Source organism: Archocentrus centrarchus, chromosome 13 (assembly GCF_007364275.1).
Source record: "Archocentrus centrarchus isolate MPI-CPG fArcCen1 chromosome 13, fArcCen1, whole genome shotgun sequence".
NCBI classification, from domain to species: domain Eukaryota; kingdom Metazoa; phylum Chordata; class Actinopteri; order Cichliformes; family Cichlidae; genus Archocentrus; species Archocentrus centrarchus.
The window spans coordinates 23,530,377-23,555,033 of NC_044358.1; the positions used below are offsets into that span (position 1 = coordinate 23,530,377).

Genomic DNA, 24,657 nt, shown 5'->3' on the forward strand with positions numbered 1-24,657 from the left:
AGTCAGTTTAATTAATTGTTGCAGATTTTGTCATAGGTCAACATGGAAGATCCTGTGCAGGACTATACACATAAAAACAGTTTGCATCTTCCCACTTGCAGCTATGTGCATACAGAGTGTCATACATGCAGTCCAAAGCTATTCTGAAAAAGTGGCCGCTCTAAAAGCCTACACTGGCCTGTGTCAGAGATTCCTCCTTGCTTGGCTTTGTCCCATTAAGAGCTTGGGTAGTAGGTGGGCTGTTTGGAGGAATTCCTCCCATATCAGGTGAACTACTGCCCCACGGCCTTTGCTCCTCGCTAGCTCGCAGCGAGGGAGTGCTCCCGGCGGATGATGTATCCCATGTCACAAAAGCACCTTTCTACACAGCAGGGGTACAGAGAATGGGCCACAGCACAGTAGTTCTCCTTGGGCCAGCTCCAGCCCGCCGTAGTGAGACTTTAGACCTCCCCCTATGCTTCCAGCAAGCCTCCTCATTGGAGAGGTTGTTTCTTTACCCAAGCCTGGCAGAGATATCACAGAGACCTGCAGCTCCTGGTGCTGCATCCAAGACTCTTCTAGAGAGAGGATAAATGACCATAACACTTATAACATAACTGGGTAAGTGCTAATAACTTGGCTGAATAGATATTCTCAGAAGGTTGTACATCACCATGAACTTTAACCTAATGAGAGCACTCATTTTTGTTGTATTTGCTGGTGTATAGATTACTGAAATTGAAAGTGTGATCCAAACTTTGGTCAAATAAATTTCAAATGCTGAAATGACTGACAGAGAGAGGAATGACAGTTATGAAACCAGTAGACTGCAGCAAAAGAAAAAAAGTAACACTAACCTGTTAGCTTTAGTAAAGGTCAAAATAGCGAGAAAAACAGAGGAAAAAACATATTCATTAAATATATGCATGAAAAAATAGAAATAGGAGAGCAGAGGTAGCACCTATTTTGACTGTGAGTGAAGTGCTAATCCGCATGTGCTATTTTTGGAACTTCTTTTTTTTTTTAAGCTAATTTATATGGAAGATTAGATTATATATGACAAACATAAGAACAGTGTCTTGATGTGTTCTCAGATCCAAGTCAACCATGAGGATTATTTTCTGCCAGTCGACTCTTGTGGCTGTAGTTTTGGTTGCACTCACTGTGATGTCCTACACTGAAGCCAAGACTACACCGAAGCCAAAGTACCAGTACACCAAGAAGCCCGTCCCTCAGATCACAGTCCACAGCCCTGTTACCACCAGCATGCCCAAGACGCTTAAGATAATGCCGACCGCAAATCCTGTGCAACCCCACCCGCTGCCTACCCCAGTGAGGACCACCTACCCAAGTCATGTCTTTGCACAGCACTACCCTGATGGCACTGGGCCACCCGGTGTTGGTCCTGAGAACTACACCCTGGATTACAATGAGTGTTACTTTAACTTTTGTGAGTGCTGCCCACCGGAGAGGGGCCCCAGGGGCCTAAAAGGTGACAGAGGCCTAGCAGGTATACAACGCACTGCTAAAGTTTAGATTTAATTAATTAATTGTTTGTTTTGTATGTTTAGCTTCAGATTTTCAGCTCAACTTATTTTACTCAGGGTCACCTGGTGAAAGAGGCCTTGCTGGAGCAGCCGGTTTACCTGGACCACCTGGTGTGAGTGGTCCTATGGGGTTAAAGGGCGAAAAAGGTAGGAATAATATTATTAAACACACACTTTTAAATTGCTTATTAAAATAATGTATTGTTATATTTTATTTTACTATACACTCACTTGCCACTTTATTAAGTAATCCTTTTCAGCTGCTCATTAATGCAATCACATGGCATATTTAGTCATGTAGTCATGGTCAAGACGACCTGCTGAAGTTCAAAACGAGCAACAGAATGGGGGAAAAAGGTGATTTAAGTGGCTTTATTGGTGTGACTTGGGCAACAGTAACCCAAATAACCACCTGAGATATGCAGAAGAGCATTTCTGAGTGCACAACATGTCAAACTTCAAAGCAGATGTCTACAGCAGCAGGAGAGCACACCGCTGGTCTGGTCATAAAGGGATGGACATGGTTATAAACAGTACAGGCTATGGTATTTAAACAATGCTCAGTTGGTACTAAGGGACTCGAGGTGTGCCGAGAAAATGTCATAACGCCACCACCGCCATCAGCCTGAACTATTGACGCAAGGCAGGATGGATCCATGCTTTCATGTTGTTTGTGCCAAATTCTGCTCCTACCATCTGAATGTCGCAGCAGAAATTGTGAGTCATCAGACCAGGCAACATTTTTTTAATTTCCTGTCGTACAGTTTTGGAGACCCTCAATTAATTTCCTGCTCTTAGCCGACAGGAGTTGCGGATGGGCCATCTGCTCCAAGGTTTAACATTTTGTGCGTTCAGAGATGCTGCATGCCTGCATCATTATTTGAGTTACTGTTGCCTTCCTGTCAGCTCACTGCAGTCTGCCCGTTCTCTTCTGACCTCTGGCGTCAAACAAGGCATTTTCACCCAGAAAACTGCTGCTCATTGTATATTTTCTCCTTTTTGGACCATTCTCTGTAAACCCCAGAGATGGTTCTGTGGGAAAATCCCAGTAGATCAGCAGATTCTGAAATACTCTGACCATCCTGTTGACATGCCATGTTTAAAGTATTTCCCATTTTGATGCTCTGTGTGAACTTCAGCAGGTTAACTTCACTATGACTACATGCCTAAAAATGCATTTAGTTGCTGCCATATAATTGGTTGATTAGATATTTGTGTCAACAAGCAGCTGAACAGGTGTACCTAATGAAGTGGCTGATGAGTGTATATATTGTTCTTCTTCACTTTGTGAAATACATATTGAAATATATTTAATATATTTTAATAAATCTTATTTTATCATACAAATGTCTTAGGGGATAAAGGTGACAGAGGAAACAGTGGGCCAACTGGGCCGTTAGGAATTCCAGGGAAACCAGGGCCAAAAGGTATGAACTGTTGAGGTCATTGCTGATTTTCTTTTTTTAAATTGTTGCCTGACTCCATTTTTTTCTTTTGACACAGTTTACCTTACTTTACAGGTGATGTTGGCTACAAAGGAGAAAAAGGTGAAGTCGGATTGCAAGGTATCAAAGGTGATAAAGGGCAGAAAGGAGAACCTGGCAAAAATGGGACTGCTGGTGAGAAAGGAGAGCCTGGAAAAGAAGGGCCAGTTGGGCCTCCAGGAGTGGCTGCTGTATCAGGTTCGAAGGGAGACAAGGGGGATAGAGGGGAGTGTGCCACTTATGGAGAGAAAGGACAAAAAGGTGAGCCAGGTGAACCTGGGGCTCCTGGGATCCCAGGAGCAATGGGAATTCCAGGACAGAATGGAAAGCATGGCTCCCCAGGTCCTGTAGGTGTCCGAGGGGATCCGGGACTCCCTGGACCACAAGGAGAACCAGGGGGAAGGGGGTCTGAAGGACCACAAGGCATAAGAGGGATGCCAGGGCCAAGAGGGGAAAGAGGTTACCCCGGGATGAGAGGTGAGCGAGGTTTTCGTGGATTCAAAGGAGCAAAAGGCTCAGGAGTTCCCCAGAAACGCTCTGCCTTCAGTGTAGGTATCTCTCCAAGAAAGTCTTTCCCTCCTTCAGGCTTTCCAATCCGCTTTGACAAAGTCTTCTACAATGAAGAGAACCACTTCAACATCACTTCCAACAGCTTTACGTGTGTCCACCCCGGAGTTTACGTATTCTCCTTCCACATCACTGTGCGCAATCAGCCACTGCGAGCCACGCTGGTGGTGAACGGGTCACGGCGGGTGAGGACACGGGATTCTCTGTATGGTCAAGACATTGACCAGGCTTCTACTCTGGTGGTGCTGCGGCTGGTGGCAGGTGATCAGGTGTGGATGGAGACGCTCAGAGACTGGAATGGTGCATATGCCAGCAGTGAGGATGACAGCATCTTCTCTGGGTTTCTTCTTTACTCAGACAAGCCGTGATACGCAGTATATACGCACTGTCACACAAAAGGCTGAATACTGGTGGTGCTGCTGTACAGCATGCTTTAATGCTGGCCTGTACATCTTCTATTATTGTCTAAGTTCCTGTTAACCTATTAGCCTGTCCTTAAAAATGACCCCCCCCCCCCCCCCACACACACACACACACATACACACACTCACACTGATGTTACTGCAGAGTAACACTGCAACATTTTGAACAGTCTAATACCAAAACATAGTGAGTAAAGCATCTTAAGCAATGCCAATGAGATCCTTAGTGGAAGATAGCCTTAACAAAATCACTGTGAAAACATTAAGACAAATAAAAGAAGCAAAAGATCATATAACAATCTCCAGTTATCCAAAGAGAAAAAAAATAGTTTTCTTTGAATAAAAGAATGTTAGAGTTCAGAATTTATTCTAAAAATGAATAATTTACCCAGCATCCATGTGCATATATGAAACCATTGTGATGACTGCCTATACTAAAACAGCCCAATTAAATATACCAGTAGGAAGCAAGAAAGTGTGCAAATGTCTGTCATTCTGCTATCAAGGCAAAAGATGAAGTGTAGATATGCTGTTTGTCAGCAAGATCCCTGTTGTTTCTTTAGAATTAGCTTTCTTCCCTGTACTCATACCTTCAGTTAACTCTCAAGTCAATGCCCTGACCCAGAGTCACCCTCGCCTCATTTGTGTGGCCCAAAAAAGCTCTTTAACCTCTCAGAAACATGCTGTCTGTGTTTTTTATGCTCACTACGCCCTGTGGTCCTTTTTTTTCTCACAATTTAACCACTCCTTCCTTTCTCGCTACACCTTCACCTAAAGTGACCTAAGCTATCTGTATGTGACAATAAAAAGTGAGGCATAGAAAGGACATATGTGTTAAACAGAGTCACTATCACTGATAGCTGGATTATTAATGTGACTTAACAAAAACAAAAAGACAAAAAATGACTGTATCCCGTTGCAGTGAATAAATATAATTTCTAATGTCTTATTACACCAGTATTTGTGACATTCAAGAAGTGTTGCTGTAGAGTGGAGTTGTAAAAAGAAACTGTGTTCACTGAAAAGAAGATCCAGCAGTACAAATCATTTGTGAAATGCTTTATTGGTTTTAGTATGGTGTTAGATATTTCCAAACAGATGACACTGATGTTTGATAATGCGAAGGATGAGTACGGTATTACACAGTTTAATACATAACTATGATAATGACCCAGTATGATTAATATAAAGATATGGTAAAAAAATATGGTTTATAATGTATACTAACTTGTCACTGAGGGTCTGCAGGTATGTCACCAGATTCTTCAGACATATTATCAGGTTGCTGGAATGTATTGGCAAGACCTGGGGTAGTAGTTAGGTTAAAAAACTGTACTGTAGTCAGAAAAGTGGAAGGCACTGCTTGTGAAGTCATCAGCAGAGGGCCTTGTGTTGGTGCGCTCTTCTCTGGAGTGAACTGGTTGGGCTGGTCTAAGGAGGGCTTGGTTGCTGTTGGTAAAGTTGCAGGAGGTAGGGAACTGTCTAGAGAGGACACGGTGTGAAGTACTGGCCTTTGGCTTCTGGGATGAGGATGTGGAGGAGGCGCCGTCTGAGGTTCTGTTGGATCAGAGATGATGTGGCCTCAGAGGTTGTTCAACTGTTACACAAAGTTTCACATTTTTAACATTTAATTCGTTAAGAAGTTTGAGGCATAATCATTTAGTGTAGGATAAATTCTAGGTTACATTTCATTTTAAGTACCTCTTATTCGTCCAAAGGGTTTGGGCTCACTCCACTTTGAGAGGACCAACTCAGGCACCCTGGCCTTGCAGCTGTACAGCCCTGGAGTCTGTATCACCAGATCATAGTTGTTTGAGGTTGCAGGTCCCAGTCGCTTGTTATTTCTGTAGAAATAGTAGTTTATCGGAGGGGCGGGAGCGGGGGCGTTGTACTGGACGTGGCAGGTGAGCTTCATCCTGTTTAGCATAATATCACTGCTGGGACTGATCTCCAAAACTGGCTGTGACAGAACCTCTGAGAGAAAAGACAATGGTATCATTAAAAAAATTGGTAGGTTATGAGGCTAAGAACATTTATGTTAAATTGTACTAGCAGGAATAACTCAATACTGTGGGAAATGTATGCGTTCTTGCTCAGTGTTAAAGGGGAAGGCTGCTAAACTAAAAGACAAAATTCGATTCAGTGAAATTCAATGAAGAGCTCAACTGAAGTTTTTAGTCTGGGACTAGATGCAAACCATGTGTAGAAAACTGAGCCCTTATGTAGCTGCAGGTGGCAGGAGGTGGAGGTGCTCATAGACATATTATCTTGATTACCATATTTCTCAAAATATGTTATTATTCTTTTAACAACACCACATCTAAGCTAAGGACAGGCAATCCAGTGTAACCTCACCTAAGATCTGCACATGAGCGCCACCAGAAATGACAGAGTGTGTAAGTCTCCTCACATCCCACGAAGCCCTACAAGAATACATTCCTTGGTCCTCGAGTCTCACATTGGTCATATAGATATCTGGCTTGAGGCCATTTTGTCTCATTACTTCAACGCCATCTTTGTACAAAATAACCTCCTGAAGTGGTGGGTTGCCTCTGACACGACATGTCATCTTCAAGGTGTCTCCAACGAGTACAGGACGCTGTGGGACTTGCAGAATAGCCCACCCACCTACAGAAAGGTGACAAAGTTACTTCCAAATGACTTCCAGTGGTACATTGGCAAAACAATGGCAGAAATTCAGTAATTTCCTTGCAACTCCTTGTTGTAATGTGTTGCCATTTTGCATCTCATATTTCAGACAAATTACATGCTAAAGAACTAGAAAATTACATCATACATTTCAGGCTGTATTATGAAGTGCCGCCGTCACTATATCAAATTAGGCCAATGGCAGCATATAAGCTCCACAGAAAATGTAATGCTAAAAAGAAGCTTATGGGTGTTTAGTGTCCCAGTGTTACAATTATAGAGGAAGAAAGGAGCACAACATGCGAAAGAATAAAATTTCATTCATGCAGATAAAGAGAACTTACCGTTCACGCTGATCTCCACAGGGAGACTTTGAATGGTGTGCATTTTTCCAATCTTTGTTGCTCTTATTCCTTGGCAGTAGTATTTCCCGCTGTCTTGAATTTTAGCGTTCCACAGGCTTAACTCCTCGCCTGTCTGTGAGAGCTCCTCAGACCCCCTGAACCACAGGTAACTCCAGGTAGTCCTGTACTGATCGGTAACACTGCATCTCAGGCGGGCCCTCTCCCCCGAGAAGATGCTTGAGTGTTCTGACACCATCTCAATATTGGCTCTCAAAGATGTCTCATTGGGAACTACAGAGACAAAGAAGAATATCCTAAAACACATATTTTGATAATGACTGCGAATTATGAGGCCACTACTAAAAAAAAGTCACAGAATATTATCTGTTCCAATTTTAACTGTATGTTATATAAAGTCTATCTGTAAAGAATATTTGGCTCATACCATCGGGTACTACAAGCTGCGACAGTGTTGAAAAAACTGAAAGAGAAAAGAATTCAGGTTAAATGACGGTTACATCAGGTCAGTGTGTAAAAGTAAATTAATTAAATGGACTAAAGAAAACTCACCAAGGAGGGATAAGAGCTTGTCCATTTTGGAAACTGTAAGAAACAGAAACCGATGGGATATTTATTCATTTCAAACAAAAAGAGAAGTGCAAGTGGAAAGAGGCAACACATGAGGACATCCTCTTTTCCAAAAACACCCTACCCGAAACTTTCTAATGATAGAACGTGTTTTATTGCAAACCACATCCTGTGAGGAATTAAGAAAAAAATCTGGACCTTATACTGTGAAGGCTGTTTGCTGACATGGTTTTTCTCATTTCATGGAAGAATTATTCAGCGCAATTCTGCCAAGTTTTCATCAACACTTTTTGTGCAAAATAATACTTCATGTTTAGAAAATTATATTTACTTTGTCTGTGTAGGTTCTCAGTCATCCAGGTCATATCCAGGTTTTTTTCAAGCTCCAGAGACTGTGGTTTTCCAAAGATTCAACCAAAGAATCGGTACAAATGATGTGTTTTTTCTGACACGCTGCTAGTAACAAAGTGTCTAAAGATACAATTTGAAATTAGTTCTTTGCTAAGTTGTTTGTAATGAAGAAGAAGAAGAAGAAGAAGAAGAAGAAACAGCCTTTATTGTCCCACAGAGGGGAAATTTGGGTGTAACAGCAGCCGCAGTTATTATAAATATAAATAAAGATATAATAATTCACACTATTAAGAAAAGAATATATATAAAATCAACAAACAATATTAACCTTAATACTACTAATAATAATAACACTATATACAATGTGCATGATGTGCCGGACTATTTACAGTATATTATATATTATCCTACATTGTGTAGGTTATTGTGGTTTTTGTTGGGAGCAGTGATGGTTATAAAGTCTTACAGCTGCTGGGAGGAAGGATCTGCGGTAACGCTCCTTTGTGCATTTGGGATGCAGCAGTCTGTCACTGAAGGAGCTCTCCAGCTCAGCAACAGTTTCATGCATGGGATGGGAGACCTTGTCCATCAGTGATGTTATTTTGGTCAGAGTCCTTCTGTCTCCCACCACCTGCACTGAGTCGAGAGGACATCCTAGGACAGAGCTGGCTTTCCTGATGAGCTTGTCTATCCTCTTCCTCTCAGCTGTAGACAAGCTGCTGCTCCAACATACTGCTGCATAGAAGATGGCTGATGCCACCACAGAGTCATAGAAGGTCTTCAGGAGTGTCCCCTGCACTCCAAAAGACCTCAGCCTTCTCAGCAGAATGTGTTGACAATGTGTTGACAAAACACTGGTGCATCCCTTGAGTTAGGTGCGTTTTTATGCTTGAATGACTCAGATTATTATTAAGTAGTTTAACAAACAACCTATAAAAAAGCCAAACATTCCTGTGAAAAGGGTCAGGTACAAGGACTGGACTGAAAATGTGTGAAAAAGCAGCCAATGTACAACAAAAAATTGGGAACGACCTCCAGAAACCCTGGAGAGCTATTGCTCAAGACCAGCCAAGTTACAATGAAATATTGGGTGGCTCAAAATTTCTGCACAGTACACACACACAAAATTGTGAAAGACCCCCAGAAACACTGGAGAACTATTGCTCAAGACCAGCCAAGTTACAAAGAAATATTGGGTGGCTCAAGATTGCAGTACACACACACACACACACACACACACACACACACACACACACACACACACACACACACACACACACACACACACACACACACACAATTACCTTCTAGGTACTTCATTTGAGATCTATGTCAATGAACTTTCCTTCCTCTTAATCTCAAAGGGGAGTTAAAAAATACAGCTTGTGGTTGATTTTGACTGGAAGGGTTAAAATGAACTGGAAAGGTTTTAAAAAGCTAAATTAAAACTTATTTATTAAAGCAAACATATCTGCAGTGTGGTTGGGGAATTTTTTGCATGGAATCATATGTGCCTATGATAGCATAATGTTTTGTACATTGTTCAGCCCCTTCCAGTCATCCTATACAGGTCACACAAAGTTGAGAAAAATATATATAGCAGTCTGGGCAAACAGGTCTCACTGGTGTTGGAGACGGAGGTACCAAGACAGAAACCAGGACTCCCTCTGTTAGGGAGACCCTGCATGCCTGTACCTCCACTATGTGCAGGATCAAGAGGTCAAACACAACATAAAGCATGAGAGAGAAAACGCTGAGTCCTCGGACATATCAAAATAATCCTCAACATAGACCATCTGCTTCAAGGTTTGACATGATCAGAGATGCTCTTCTGCATACCTTGGTTATAATGAGTGGTAATTTGAGTTACTGTTGCCTTCCTATCACTTAGAAGCGGTCTGGTCATTCTCTGATGCCAACATGGTATTTTCACCCCGAGAACTGCTGCTCACTGGATATTTTCTCTTGTTTAGACCAGTCTCTGTAAATCCTAGAGATCAGCAGTTTCTGAAATACTCTGACCAGTTGTCTTGATGTATGGTAAGGAAAGCCAAGAACGCTACGTCCAGATAAAGAGAATTAACTTTCTGGGTCAGACCAGTTTGTCTGGTGTGAACCACACAGCATTCAGTCACTTAAATCACCTTTCTTCCCCATTCTGATGCTCAGTTTCAACTTCAGCAGGGTACCCTGACCATTTTTTCGCACTTGAATGAAGAGATTGGCCAATTAGATAGTTTTGGTATAAGACTAATGATTATAATAATTTATGTTGCTGAGTTTTAGACCGTTTTAGACAAACTCCCGGATTTAAGTTTTTAATGTGGATTTTCCTGCCCCCAAATATCACACAGAATAGCAGACAGCTGAAATTTTGGGGTAGTTCCCCTTAACTCCTGACTTTACCAACAGTCATGTGAAACATGATAAAAAGGAACCAGACCAGTTCAAGTAAATTTTCTGTTTTTATTAATCACACACCCATAGACGCAAATATACCAACACTGCCCCAATAAGTTACATTTAAATAAAAGACAGTATTGTGTTAATTTCTCCCATGTCACACAACAAAACAAACATGTAAAGGTAACAAAGATGCAGTTTAAAATGTTTTAAAATACCTGATAAATGGCTTCAGCATACAGTGCAATAAGAATGTATTCAAGCTATAGTTTAAATCTGCATTAAGAGCATTTTCTCAAACTTAAATTTGACAGCAGCCGCACACTGAATACACTGTTGCAAATTAACAACCACCAAAAGTCAAACCTAATAAAGGGAAAATGTGCCTTTGAAATAGTTCAAACAAACTCTCCTAAAATGTTTCTTTCACAATAAGACTAAGAAAAAAAAGAAAAACAAAAACCAAAAACACATTAGAACTTAATTTGGGCAGTGAAGCCACTTTCACCAATCATCCTTTCCACTAATTAGAGCATTTATTTCCTTCATTCTGAATGAAGAGCTTTAAAACCAAACAAAAGTGCTTTAAAATAAATTAAACTGGTTACATAGATTCTTCTGCACTCTAGAGAAGCCACAAGCCTCTGGAGTGATTTTGTCTCATTTTTTAACAGGAAACAGCAACATACCAATTTTTCCATGTCCGTTTCATTCACCTGAAGCTGTTCTTTCAGTAGACCTGCTTACAACACCCTCTTAAGAAGTTAGCTACTCATTCATTAAAACGCATACGTCTTCAAGCAATGCTCTTTAACTGCTGTAAATATTACAGGATTATCATCTCCTACTGCATCCAGAGGAAGTGTTGACTTAACACTGTATAGAAAAATAAAATCACTTCTGTACATCCAGGTTATGACTGGAATGAGGTCTGCCATGAAAAAGCGCATTTCTACACACATAGCTGGAGGACTTTCTGATTTGACATTAATGGAACATTTCCATGCAACACGCGCGCGCACACACACGCGCACTTTCTCATGCACAGCTGCAACACACGCACATACCCTTTTTCATGACCATTTCTCTGTAGGGTTGGGAAACACACTAAATACAGCACAAGCATGAGCTGGAGTTTAATTTTAGAGAACGGGAATATTGAATATTGCATCACTGGGAGTTGTTCACTATCACTTATCTAAAATGTAATGAAAATTCTTGTTATTTCGTTAGATACAACATAGTGAGGCCCTACATAGCGCAGAGACATACGATTAAAAAAAAAAAAATCATCTGTAAAGCTGTGAATTATTATATATTTAAATATTGTCCATTTTTCCTGTCTGCACACAAAAGGACGAATAAGAGCTGAGGTACTGAAGATGCCACTGTGAGTGACAGATGTGTTTCGGAAGAACTTGGAATGGAGTCATTCTGCTCCACTGCACAGCTGGATTGAGGATATCAGCATGTCTGCTCATTCTAAAAGTATAACGGGAGCAGACTGTAACAGCGATAGACCACTGACTTTGCTTCAAGGAGAAAACACCTGGAGTGTTCTTGCCTTCTAGGAAGCCACCTCATGTTACCTGATGTTAAAGAAAGAGTTTGAAATTTTATTAAATACTCTTATTTGCATTCTGGTGGAGAGTTAAGAGTATTCATACCACTCTCACATCTGCAGCCAGGACATGGTCAGCTTAGCTTAACATAAAGAGTGGAAACAGGCAGCCTTGCCCTGTCCACAGGTGACAAATATCCACCACCACAGAACTGATAATCTGTACAAAAGCTGAAGTGACATTTCTACCCTTCAATTTTTGTACAAACTAATTTATGATAAAACATGTTCATTAGTGAAAATGGTAGTAGAGAATTTTGTTAGGCTAAGCAAATTTACATTTACTGTTCAGACACGAGAGTGGCATCAATCTTCTCATCTTACTCTTTGCAAGAAACCAACTAAATGCTCATCCCAGAATGACAAAGTTGTCCTTTCATTTGATAGTTACACTACTGTACCATCTAGCTTCATGGCTTCTAAGACAAAGCAGGGATCAAAGATGCCTGGAGTGGGAATGGGATCTGTATCAGACAGTGGGAGGGAAAAGGGTGAGGGTGGAAAAAAGCCTCTAGAGGAATTTTTGCAAAGTGCTTTATATCAACCAGCAAACACTTGTGGCTGCAGTGGTGGGGGCAGGAGCTCATTCTCAACATTATCAGAGTCAATTGCTGATGAAGCTGCTGCAGTCCCACTTGCTGTCGACGCAGGAGGATTTTGCGTGTCAGGTGGAAAACTCTCCAGAACGCTCTGCACTTTCTGCTCCACTTCATCTGTCCAGTCAATAAGGTCACTCTCCAGCTGGCGAGCTTTCTCCATTACCCGCTCCTGCCTTTCCCCGAGCCCTGTCAGCAGGTCCAGCCGTTTATGGACCTGACTGAGAGCTGCGCTGCCTGAGGAAGAGGAGGAGGCTCCAGTGGTAAGTGGCCAGTGTGGGGATGCCTGGCCTGACATGTAAAGCTCAAACTCCTCAGAGCTCAGGTTCAGAGACTGGCCATCCAACTTCTCAATGAAGGCCACTGCACAGCACTGGGGAGACAGGAAGTCAAAGGTCATTAAAGAGAAAGGGGGAAAAAAAAAATATAATAAAAAAATAAATCTTACACATGGATGTGTGATATATACATGGATGTGTGATATTTTCTGGTACAGAGCAGAATTCATGGTTCTATCAATTACAGCAAGTTGTTCAGGTCCTAAAGCAGCAGAGCAGCCCCAGACCTACTGCAAAGTAGCTACCTAAACTCTGCTCCCAGTGAAGTAGATTACCTCGCTAACAGTTCTACATCCTCACTGTGCACGACTTTGGATACTGTGGCTCCTCTGAAAAGGAAAGCCTCAAATCAGAAGTGCCTGACTCTGTGGTATAATTCACAAACGTGCAGCTTAAAGCAGATAACCTGTAAGCTGGAGAGGAAATAGCATCTCACTAATTTAGAAGATGCTCATTTAGCTTGGAAAAAGAGTTTGTTGCTCTATTAAAAAAAGCCCTCCATAAAGCTAGGACATCTTACTATTCATCATTAATTGAAGAAAATAAGAACCCCAGGTTTCTTTTCAGCACTGTGACCAGGCTGACTAAGAGTCAGTTCAATTCTCTTGAATATTCAAGAGAATTGAATATTCCTTTCACTTTAACTAGTAATGACTTCATGAATTTCTTCACAAATAAAATTTTAGCCATCAGAGAAAGACTCCAATTTGTTCATGTAAATGTGGAGTCTTCATCACATGCTAAGGTTAATTATGGAGTTCCACAGGGTTCTGTGCTAGGTCCAATTTTATTTACGCTATACATGCTTTCCTTAGGCAGTATTATAAGAAAACTGCATCATTTCTTATTGTTATGCAGCTGATACTCAGCTTTATCTATACATGAAGCCAGATGACACACATCAATTAGTTAAACTACAGGAATGTCTTAAAGACAAAGGCCTGGATGACCTCTAATTTCCTGCTTCTAAATTCAGATAAAACTGAAGTAATTGTACTCGGCCCTACAAATCTTAGAAACATGGTGTCCAACCAGAAACTTACTCTGGATGACATTACCATGGCCTCCAGTAACACTGTGAAAAACAACACAATATAAAGTGCCCTGAGGTGACCGTTTGTTGTGATTTGGCGCTATATAAATAAAATAAAATCGAATTGAACAGACATCACACTACCACCACCGTAACGTCTGACTGTTGGTATGATGTTCTTTTTATGAAATGTGTTCGCTTTTTGACAGATGTAACGGGGCTCAAATCTGTCACAAAGTTCAACTTTTGTCTTGTCAGTTCACAGAACATTTTCCCAAAAGATTTGGGGATTTTGTAAAGGCAGAAACATGCTTGACATATACTTATAAAAATTACACTTAGTAAATTCCAGGTTATTTGTGGTTTCAGTTGACTCAGCTATAACTGTTTTCTGAGTTTGTCCTTTCGTTTCCTTTGTTACCACAAAACAGGAGTGAATAAAAGCAAACTATAGCCACGAGATGTGTTGCGCAAAACCTTAACATGTCTTGTGGCTACATTATCATCATTTTTTGTTGAAACTGTTCAGCTGCTATCCCAATGAATGCCATGCTTTATTTAAACTTAGTTTTATTAGATGGGGTAGAACAGAACCTTTGCATAAGAACTCAGCTAAGCTTAGTACAAAAAACTACCTGTGAGCTTTAAACGTGCCAAATAGGAATTTGTAAATGAACTCTATTGCTAGATAAGACTGACTGCTACCACCCTCTACTGGATATGTTCTATACATTCAGCTGCCTTTTTATTAACTACATGCTACTGTTATATAAAATTTGTTGATGACACAGGGATTATTGTTTTCATCTTTTGTGATCAAAGAAAGTTTTGTGCATATTTGATGAGTTTTTTTTTTTAGCTAAACAGCAAGAAAAAGGAAATGAGCTATTTATGGTAGCTGTATTGAGGTTATAAATTAATGTAAGTACAGTGCATTTCATTGTACTCTAGTTGTGACAACAAATTGAATCTAATCTAACCTAAATATTTAGAAACTATGATTGAAAAATTGTCATAGAATTTACAAAAATAATAAAAAAATAAAATGCTGTAACAGTTTCATTTAGACATGCATTCACTGTCAGCAATAAAAAGAAAGTTAGGGTGGAGGTCAACAAAAACAGTATGACACAGCTCTTTAAGTCTTGAGCGGTGAGGCAAAGGTGAGCGATCCTTATGTATAAACACCCTCCACATTGTGTATATGAGTTGGCATCATGAGGACGGCGGGTTCAGGGTACCACCTTTGTGAACTCCTCCTGCTCAGAGTTCTTTGACATCTGTTAGAACTGTTGAACAAATCCTGATGAAATGACCAGTGCGTCACAACTCTTGGTGGCACTGTTGCTGTTGTTTAGGAGCATTTTGTTCTTAATGTATGTAACAGTGATTCGTTGTTTTGGCTGTGGTTGTATTTATCTGATGACTGCTACAGAGAAAAAAAAAAAATTCTGAAAGAGTGAAGAAAAAAAAAAGTTTTACTAAAAGAGATGATGTATAAATACAACAGTCCTACGGTTTTTTTTTTTCAAATGGTAATTTTTGTCAGCTGTTTTAAAGTAGTGAGGACTGAACTTTACGATGATTTTGGGAGGGTGTACTGTTGTATTGCTGTTGAACAATACAAAATTTTACAGATGGGTTTCTGTTATCCAGCCATCTCTCATTACATACGTAAGATTGGCAGACTCATAAAAACACATCAGTATAACAAAAACAATTTTACAGCATCAAACCATAAGTGAAAAACTAGACATACAGAGTGATAAACCACATAAATGAACTAATTGTACAAATTTCCTCACCAGATTGGTGAAGTAGTAGCCATCTTCTCCGGTCATGAGTCTGCTGGGGTTGCAGAAACGAGTGATGTATTGGATGTTAGAATGCAGTCGTGGAGGGTTTGCTTTCAGCACAATGTAGATCAGCGTGGGGAGGAAGTCGTCAGCAGATGCAGCCTCTTTTTTGCTGACTTTAATGGCATTGAAGATGTGCTTACTGCAGCGAGTAATGCATGCCAGCTTGTCCTTGGGCACACGCTTCGAATCCATTTCAATCACATCTGGAACAAAACAGTGATGTAATTTGAGGACATAATATTTTGTCCTGTGTTACTATAGCTATAAGGAGGGTTTCCACCAGTATATTACAAGCCCACCAGCCTGCAGGTCATAAGCACAAGCATTTGGCCAAAAGTTGGATAGTGTATCTTATTAGCCTTCTGTTCAAGTTAAGTGTTTTAATGCATATAAAAGCAGTTTGAAAAAAACAAATAAATAAAAAAATTATATATATATATATATATATATATAAAAAATATATATAAAAAATAAAAGGGGAATACATAACCACATTTTCTAACTTATGTCCACTACTTAAGGTAGCTTAACACATGTGTTCCTTTCTCTTCATACTTGAAGTGGAAAATAAACTCCCTGTGTGGAGAGCACCATTCCTAATCCTCATCCCCCTGGGTGCAGCATCTGCCAGGTCTCAAAAGTTTCCTGGCAGAAACCCTCTGTAAGAACAGATGTTCTGCTTTGCTCTTCTGGAACATAACCCAGTATAAAACAGACCTGTGATGGCTTTGACTACGCTGTCAGAAACCTCAGGGATCTCTTCATTCACAGGAACACACAACATCTCAATGGTGACCCAGTGCAAGGCCCTGTTAAAAAAAAAAAAAAAAAACATTGAGTACTTCAGTCCAAGAACTGTAATATTCTGTGTTTTACCTACAACAGTATTTCCTTGTGATTATTAAAATAATAATAAAATTTTAAAAAATCCTTTTTGTATAACAGCCTCAAGTGTTATGAATACTTCTGTTTGCAAACCTGATCCTCTTCTGAATGGCCAGGTCTTTCTTCTCATCGTCGGTTGTTTCTGGACAAAAGGCTTCCTTGTAGAGACGAGTCATCATGTACTTCTCCACTTCATCCATAATACACTCTACTTGATCAGTTGAACCTACAAACAGAAGCCCAAAGAACAGTAATATTAAAAGAAATCATACCCTGTAATAATGTTAATATTTCACATTTAAAGCGGATTATTTTTGGGTGCAAGGGTGAAGCAGTACCTTTGAACTGGATCTGAAGGCGCTCTGAAAGGTTCTGGTAGAAATCCTGCACGCACTCTGACAGCTCATGAGCTCCCATGTCCTGAACAAGGAATAATAAAGAAAAATCTGCTACAATATAACTGGATTTCAGCTTTAAAGACAAGAGAATCAAGCCGCAAGTATAAAGTAACTGGAAGCACTGAAGTTTTAACAATGTTGATAATGTTCCCTGCAGAAAACATGGCCTTTTTAAAAAGGATAAATTCATAATATATCCCATAAACAACAGTTTAAAACTAGACTGCAAGAGCACATTTCCTTAACATATATTTAAAGATCTTGCCTTTCTCATGAGGCAACAATGTATCTGTCAGTCACTCAAAGGAAAGCATAACAGATGTTATGACTTAAAAAACAAACAAAAAAATAAAAACAAACATTTTATTCATTTAGCTGATATCTGTCAACTTATGTTCAATAATTAAAGTAGACTAACTCAACATCTTAAATTAAAAACCAAAAGCTGACATCTGGAGAAACTCATAGGAGATAAAAACAGGAGGGTATACATCAACCCTTAATGTAAACATTAAGGGTTAATATTTGTTTTGTAGCATTTGGAAGCCTGTTACAGTAGCTCCTGTTATTTGACTCTTATTTTTATTGACTTTAATCACTACATAAAATAATTTTTCTTTGCTCACTGTGTTTTCTGCAAAGGTGAAATGGGCTTCTCAAATGAAATTTTGCAGCTCTAGTCAGTTATTCTTCGCATTATATAGAGAGAATCAGAGAATCTATGCCAGCTAATCACACTGGCAGTTCTACTGACCCGAGTAAGGCCTGCAATCCTGGAAGAGCAACAGAGGAGACAGCTCCAGCTACTGACACAGGGGAAGGTGAAATGTTTGTACTGTAATATGAATGAACTAGGGGAGATGATGCTGTGAGTGTAGTATGATGTGTTTCACGGAGATGTAGCTGCACTTGCACTTCTTGGATCAGTGAACTTTTCAGGGGGAAAGGGACGATAAAAATTAGGTATTGCAGTAGTTGTGAATTCTTTTCTTTTTACCTTTCAGGATATTGCATTTGTTTTTCCTGTTTTCTTACATTAAAACACAAAAATAATGCATTTATCATTTGAATTGAAGGTGTTGAAGCGGATTTCAATTAACATTATACTCTGATTCACTCAACACTAGCAGCAGTTTTCATTTCATGGTAAACAACCACATCCTGATAGTTTCTAAACATAAATGAAAACTGAATGTTAACTAACAGTTGTGTGCTGAACAGGTTGTCCAGAATTGCACAGCTAATCAAAACCCACCCTCTTGTAGACCATGCTCTCAGTGAAGGCCCGACACTGTTTGAAGATCTCCCTGCCAGACTTCAGAGGCTTAAGAAAATCAATGAACTCCCGTGTCGCGATGTCACTGTCCACAGAGGACTGGCGGCTTGTTGATGAGCTGGGGCTCGGGCTGGACTGTGTCTCAAAAGGAGCAGCATCTGGGGAATGACATTTAATGTTGCTTTTATTCTAGTCACAGATACTTCGATCATGTGTTCCTAATATCTCAATACCACATGCAGCAGTTGGTGCTTTTGCAGAATAACAACCTACCTATCCAGACTGTATTTAGGTTAAACTAAATAGGTCTCTTCACCACATCGCTACACACAAATCTAGGGAAGCCGCTGAAATTAAAATTACTGCACTCAAATTTGAGTGACCACAATTTGATTTTATTTCTAAGTATAAGTCCATCAAAACAGGTCACCAGAACATTAATGCAAAAAATGAAAAGAAAAATATTTTTACTGAAACAAGCTAATGACAAGCCAAAAAACTTAGGAATCAGTAATTTAAACTTTTAATTTTATAAAAGACACAACAAATTTATGAAAATTATGATAGCACTTTATATTGCAGCTCAGTGATAACATAATAATAATATGGCAATAATTTGATACAGAAACTAGCACGTTTCCCAATAATAATTATGCTTCCTACTGTGAAATTAAACAGGAAGCGGTAGTTTTGCACATCTCATTTATTATAATTGCAGAACACTTCCAGGTAACAAATCAAAGTATTAAACATAATTTTTATATTATTATCTTTAAACTTATAAGAACTTTAATCTTTAAAGTATTTGGCTTATAATATCCTAATATGATGAAAGCCTATTTTACCTGATTATCAGCTTAGTTCCATTATTAAAGTCGCTGTATTACCATTTTTAATCAAACTATTGCCCATCGTTTAAATTTTTACTCTTAGCATGTTGTGGCAACCCCTGAAGGGAGAAGCTGAAAGAAGTAGTAGAAGTAGTTGTTGCTAAATTTATAAGCAAAATTTTACTATATTATTTTTCTATAATTTTGTCTCAATGCAGTGCTGTGCAGTCAAAGTTTCCTGCATATGTAATATATTATTAGCTGTTAATGAGCACTGAGGAGTGTAATAATAGAGAACCTCTATTAACCAAACAGCTTCATACTTGCTGAGGGAAATCTCTTCTCACTGGCGATTCTAATCATTTCCCACTAAAATTAATATAAGGCAATGATTAATTCTTCACATTAACTCTCCTCAGCAGGGCAAACATTATCATTCACAAACACATACATGCAAACTATTTTTAACAATAATTGCACATTTACAAACATGCTGGGTAATACTAGCCAATGCTAGCTCACCAGGTAGCAGTCTGTAAAAAGCTGGGAGGGGCTTCGGTACTACAAGAACAGTGAAGAAGGATGAAGAAAAGAGACCAGAGAGGAATCAAATGACTGCACACCTCATCACTGTCTCACTGTTCTCATACAAGTCCTGCACCAGCCTCACATACTTCTCTGTCACCCCTGACTTTCTCATGCAATACTACAGTTCCTCTCTTGGCACCTTATATGCTTTCTCTAGATCCACAAAGACACAGTGCAACTCTTTCTGACATTCCCTATACTACTCAATCAACACTTGTCCAATGCAAACATTGTACCTATAGTCTTTCTTGGCACGAAGCGATACTGCTGCTCACTGATTACCTCTCTTCTTAATCTAGCTTCAACAACTCTTTCCCAAAGATTCATGGTATGCCTCATCAACTGTATCCCTCTGTAGTTACTACAATCACGTTTTGGATTGAAAATTGGTACCAGTACACTTCTTCTCCATTCCTCAGGCATCCTTTCACTCTCCAACACTGTGTTAAACAGTCTGATTTAAAGTCCACCGTCATCTCTCCTAGACATCTCCATACCTTCACAGGTTTGTCATCTGGACCAATTGCCTTTCATGCCCTCATTTCCTCCTTAGTAATCCTCTGCACTTCCTGATTCACTATCTTTCCTCCGCTCTCTATGCAGCTCTCACGTTGCCTTATTTCTGTTCTTGTGCTGGACTTTTACACTGGGTAGGGCAGCTATTCCACGCAAACACAGAGAACCAACTGAGGCAAAATAATAACACTAATAGGTGATAGTTTGAACGACAGTTTAGAAGAAAAAGTCCAAACTGAGGTTGTTTCAAAGCCACACTTCACAGTCATGCTGTGAAAACATTAATTCTAATGAGCCAGATGCTTAGAATGGAATACTTAAATTTGTTTGGTTTTATATTATTAAGTTTTAATTATGTTTTTATGACATTTATGCATTTCATATTCTACCAAACGAGAAGCACAGTGGGACAGTGGTTAACGCTGCCTCACAGCAAGGTGGTCCTGGGTTTGAATCCAGCCCCTGGATGGGGCCTTTCTGCGTGGAGTTTGCATGTTCTCCCCATGCCTGCTTGGGTTCTCTCTGGGTACTCTGGCTTCCTCCCACAGTCCAGAAACATGCAGTTAGAGAGGTTAGGTGTGAATGTGAATCGTCTGTTTCTCTGTGTTAGTCCTCTGACAGACTGCTGTCTTGTCCAGGGTGTAGCCTCCCTCTCACCCTATGACAGCTGGGACAGGCTCCAGCCCCTCCACAACTTTGGTCACAGCTCTCATACTGGTCCTCATTGTTTTGTTGTATTTATTAAATTAATACCTTTACAATTACATCATACCACTGCTGACATACTCTTACTGAGCTGTACCAGAGTTTAAGCATCTACCCGTGTGCTACAGTACGCACCTTTTTTTGGTGTTTTTGTGGATGGAATAAAAAACTTTGTGACTGTGTTGACTTTGCTGGACTTCTCTTTAGTCTTTCTCTCTTCAAACTTGCTAAAGGGGGTTATGGAGGGCTGTGATTGGGTCCTCTGCTGTCTGCTTGCATATGCTTCCTGTTCCTCTCTCTGCAGCCTGTGTGGAGAAAACAAAACAGTACAACTGTAAGAGTGATCAGACGGACAAGCATAAGAGGAAGCTGACTAAATGAAGAGGTAAGAGAACAACTTTTTTTTTGGCAGTTCTGAGTAGTCTCACATAAGACACAAGGAGGCAGACCTTTCAGCAAGTGCCCAGTCTTCCTGGATCTGTTTTTGCTTTTCTCGCTGATTTTCTTCTCGCCAACACTTTGAGCACAGGCCTTGCCAAGCAGTGTTGCCATAAAACCCACATCCTTTTTTGCAAAGCAGCTCTGATTGGTCCAGATGGATCCCACGCCGCTGGCTCATCATCCTTTAAAAGGAAGACTGCTGGGTGGAGACAGAAATTTTAAAAAAACTGGACAGTGAGTTCATCCAGCAACTGTGCTTTGCTGTGTCTAAATATACTGCAGGTATAGCAAATTTATATAATGTACAATGTAATGTACATTCACTTGTGTATGAATTGTGGCCGGACTTTAGACAAACGTAAACTCCTTTATAGTAACCTTGACCACTGTAAAGTTTACTCTGCTATATGCTTTACTTATTATCAGTGTAGGCCAACTTTAATTTAAGAAAAGCTCAAAGAAGCCTGGAAAGCTTTAAAGCTACTCTCAGTGTAGGTCTATACATGTTATTTACCCCCCTTCACTTCATTATTATTCTGTTTTCATCGTAATAAAAACAACAATTAAGGTTAATTTTTTTGTTATTTTAATTCTATAATTTCATTACAAAAATATGGCATTACTGTATTGAAAATGCAAAGTTAAAGTACCAAACAGCCATAACCGTATGTGGTTAGAGTCTAATTATTTACACCTATTATTAATTCTGAGAGGCCAATTTATACTTAACAGGCTGCGCCAGCTTCAGCTTTATAGGCCTCAGAGTTGTTCTACGGTTCCATACAGAATTTATTTTGGATAGAAACTGTTTAAAAAATCGCTCTTTTGACAGGAGAGTTTGCCGCCTGCTGGGTTGTACCAAAGCAAAGGAATGCCCCCAAGCGATGAGCTGAGCTATCATTAGCACGCTAGTAGCAACTGGTTCTCTTACACCGACTGTAAAACATACCCTCTCCAAACACAGCAGTCTCTTAGCGGCAGATGTTTCCTACAATTTCTAACAGACTTTGTTCACCGTTGTTACGTTCAAGAACACCAGATCAATAAGCTAATCCATACCATAGCCAGCCAGTGTAAACAGTGCTAGCATAAGCTAATTACAGAGCTACCACACCTCAGTAAGATAACAAGCTAAATCAACGTTACGTTACTACACGGATTTCGTGTCAACGTACAAAAAGCTTTCTTGTAACGTTATCTTCGCTCGCTCTCCAGTGTCCTCTTGGGGGTGTATTTACATTAACCGAACAAATAGCTTCGTCCCAAAGCCATTTTCTAGCAGTTACGTCTTCTTCACTTGTTTCGTAAAAAAACGTATTTACAAATTAGGTTAAACGGCTTGGCGCCGCCTAGAGTCAACGTTCAATATGTTCACCTCCCCATATGAAGGCCCATAAAAAATATCCAACAATAAATGACAAAATCAGTAAAAGCATGTAAAATGATTTAAAACTGGTTCTTAATCTGCTGCTACATGGATCCTGTAACTCCATACCGGAGTGCATCACGGAGAGCAGGCAGTTGTGTGGATAGGTTTGGTCTAGCTGCCTTCTTTTCAAGCACTGGATGACCAAAAACCTACACAGATGATTCATGCATGTGCTTTTGAGGTCTACCCACCCACTCTGCTGTGAGAGGTATGAAAAAACCCTCAGCTTCTGTCTGTTGAGATACTCTGTGGTGGAATGTGAGGACTGTTTATTTATTTATTTTCATTTTTATAGGGGCCAGTATGTTACCTGAATATGTGTCTGTGTAGGTTATGTTACCTGAACCATGCCACACAGCATATATAAGCTGTAGCTAGTGTGCAATGTACTTGGTTGGACAATTAAACACATGCAAAAAAGAAAAAAAATCAATAATAAACTAAATCTATATAAAAAGCACATAACTAGGAAATATAAATAAATAGCAGGGAGAGGTTACACAATAATTTAAATAAGAAAAAAAATCACTGAATACATAAACCTTTTTGATGCCTGAAATGGTTAACAGTCTCCAACAAGTTTAATGTACAGTGCTTGCCTACTTCCTGAATTCTTTCTTCTTTTCGCACATTTTTCACACTTAAATGTTTCAGATCATCAAACTAATTTTAATATTAGACAAAGATAACCCAGAGTAAGTACAAAATGCAGTTTTTAAATTATGATTTCATTTATTAAGGGGGAAAAAAGCTATCTAAACCTACCTGGCCCTGTGTGAAAAAGTAACTGCACCTCAAACCCGTGAACTGGCTGTGCTACCCTTGGCAGCAAGAACTGCTATCAAGCATCTGTGATACTGGGCAATGAGTCTTTCATATCACCGTGGAGGAATTTTGGCTCACTGTTTGCAGAATTGTTTTAAATTAGCCACATTGGAGGGCTTATAAGCATGAGAGCATCTTGAATGGATTTAAGTCTGGACTTTGACTAGGTCACTCCAAAACTTTCATTTGTTTTTTTTTTTTGGAGCCATTCAGGAGTAGACTTGCTGGTCTGTTTTGGATCATCACTTGCATAACCCAATGTGATGAAAATGATCAAAGTCCAGGAAACACACAGCACTCAGAACAAAGAATAATGAAAGATTTAGTTACGTGCACGGGAGCTTTCACATTTCAGTGAGACATCATGCAAAAAGCTCGCTGGGGCAGTGTCTTGAGCCATCTAGGTGCAATTCTAACAAAACAAGATAGGGAAGAAGTGCTTCTGCAGTTCCCAACTTTTGTCTCCTACAGAACATTTTCCCAGTGCTCTTCTGTCATTTTGCCTTTCAGACTCTCATTCATTCCTGGGTCCCCCTCTTCTCCATCTCTGCCTCACACCTCTCCTGATGTATTTTACAGTACTGGTATCATTGCTTATCTCACATTCTTGAGTTTAAGAAGAGTCGACTTGACTGACTAAAAAAACAAAAAACAAAAACCATTGATCAGCAGCAAATCATACTGCTAAGACCTGACCTGTAAGGCCAAAGAATCATCAGTAAATGGACATGCAAATTCCATCACAGCCTGAGAGATTCACAAGCTGGACAAATACCATTGCTACCATTGCTCTCAAATTAGAAAAAAAAGGTCAGGTGTGTATGCTTTCCTAACTTCCATTCAAATGCACAGACAAGTATTCATGCTCAGAAATAGTATATTCAGCACTGACTGAGTGCATATACATTTGGCTGTTCCCTGAAATTCCAGTCCAAGCTTGCTATAGTGCAATGGGACTCAGACAGAGGGAAGGCCTGAGCCAC

At 39.8% G+C, this 24,657-nt stretch overlaps 3 protein-coding genes across 5 annotated transcripts; 1 reads left to right on the forward strand and 2 right to left on the reverse strand.

Annotated features, from left to right (window-relative positions):
* The first annotated feature begins 548 nt into the window (after nt 1–548).
* otol1b (otolin 1b) lies at nt 549–3,945 on the forward strand. The gene is made up of 5 exons (XM_030744337.1): nt 549–600; nt 1,074–1,489; nt 1,584–1,673; nt 2,882–2,953; nt 3,047–3,945. Exons 2-5 carry the CDS (start codon nt 1,087–1,089, stop codon nt 3,943–3,945), a joined length of 1,464 nt encoding a protein of 487 aa, XP_030600197.1. The 5' UTR covers nt 549–600; nt 1,074–1,086.
* Nucleotides 3,946–5,043: 1,098 nt separating this feature from the next.
* On the reverse strand, nt 5,044–7,642 carry LOC115790541 (high affinity immunoglobulin epsilon receptor subunit alpha-like). 2 transcript variants are annotated; one of them, XM_030744338.1, is made up of 6 exons: nt 7,563–7,640; nt 7,438–7,473; nt 6,993–7,283; nt 6,355–6,627; nt 5,701–5,973; nt 5,044–5,556 (listed from the first exon to the last, which is right to left on the reverse strand). In XM_030744338.1, the coding sequence occupies exons 1-6, from the start codon at nt 7,585–7,587 to the stop codon at nt 5,231–5,233; spliced, it is 1,224 nt and encodes a 407-aa protein (XP_030600198.1). In that variant the 5' UTR covers nt 7,588–7,640; the 3' UTR covers nt 5,044–5,230. The 2 variants fall into 2 exon arrangements, with proteins under 2 accessions (XP_030600198.1, XP_030600199.1); XM_030744339.1 differs by having other exon boundaries at nt 5,413–5,596; nt 7,563–7,642.
* A 2,754-nt stretch (nt 7,643–10,396) lies between these two features.
* On the reverse strand, nt 10,397–22,735 carry LOC115790165 (rab5 GDP/GTP exchange factor-like). Of its 2 annotated transcripts, none has more exons than XM_030743845.1 (9): nt 22,596–22,735; nt 21,429–21,616; nt 21,115–21,284; nt 18,320–18,498; nt 17,005–17,086; nt 16,760–16,892; nt 16,499–16,590; nt 15,728–15,984; nt 10,397–12,924 (listed from the first exon to the last, which is right to left on the reverse strand). In XM_030743845.1, the coding sequence occupies exons 2-9, from the start codon at nt 21,599–21,601 to the stop codon at nt 12,496–12,498; spliced, it is 1,515 nt and encodes a 504-aa protein (XP_030599705.1). In that variant the 5' UTR covers nt 21,602–21,616; nt 22,596–22,735; the 3' UTR covers nt 10,397–12,495. The 2 variants fall into 2 exon arrangements, with proteins under 2 accessions (XP_030599705.1, XP_030599706.1); XM_030743846.1 differs by having other exon boundaries at nt 21,429–21,619; nt 22,596–22,732.
* Between the last annotated feature and the right edge of the window lie 1,922 nt (nt 22,736–24,657).

What these genes read in the sequence shown, in the direction of transcription:
- otol1b (XM_030744337.1), top strand. Translation starts at nt 1,087, where the DNA reads ATGAGGATTATTTTCTGCCAGTCGACTCTTGTGGCTGTAGTTTTGGTT. An exon ending in GGGGTTAAAGGGCGAAAAAG is followed by an intron (nt 1,674 to 2,881) that starts GTAGGAATAATA and finishes CAAATGTCTTAG; the next exon opens with GGGATAAAGGTGACAGAGGA. An exon ending in AGGGAAACCAGGGCCAAAAG is followed by an intron (nt 2,954 to 3,046) that starts GTATGAACTGTT and finishes CTTACTTTACAG; the next exon opens with GTGATGTTGGCTACAAAGGA.
- LOC115790541 (XM_030744338.1), bottom strand. Translation starts at nt 7,587, where the DNA reads ATGGACAAGCTCTTATCCCTCCTTG. An exon ending in CAAGCTCTTATCCCTCCTTG is followed by an intron (nt 7,474 to 7,562) that starts GTGAGTTTTCTT and finishes TTTCTCTTTCAG; the next exon opens with TTTTTTCAACACTGTCGCAG. An exon ending in ACCCTTTGGACGAATAAGAG is followed by an intron (nt 5,557 to 5,700) that starts GTACTTAAAATG and finishes CTGATCCAACAG; the next exon opens with AACCTCAGACGGCGCCTCCT.
- LOC115790165 (XM_030743845.1), bottom strand. Translation starts at nt 21,601, where the DNA reads ATGATGAGCCAGCGGCGTGGGATCCATCTGGACCAATCAGAGCTGCTT. An exon ending in GACTGGGCACTTGCTGAAAG is followed by an intron (nt 21,285 to 21,428) that starts GTCTGCCTCCTT and finishes TTCTCCACACAG; the next exon opens with GCTGCAGAGAGAGGAACAGG. An exon ending in GCTACTACTTCACCAATCTG is followed by an intron (nt 12,925 to 15,727) that starts GTGAGGAAATTT and finishes CTGTCTCCCCAG; the next exon opens with TGCTGTGCAGTGGCCTTCAT.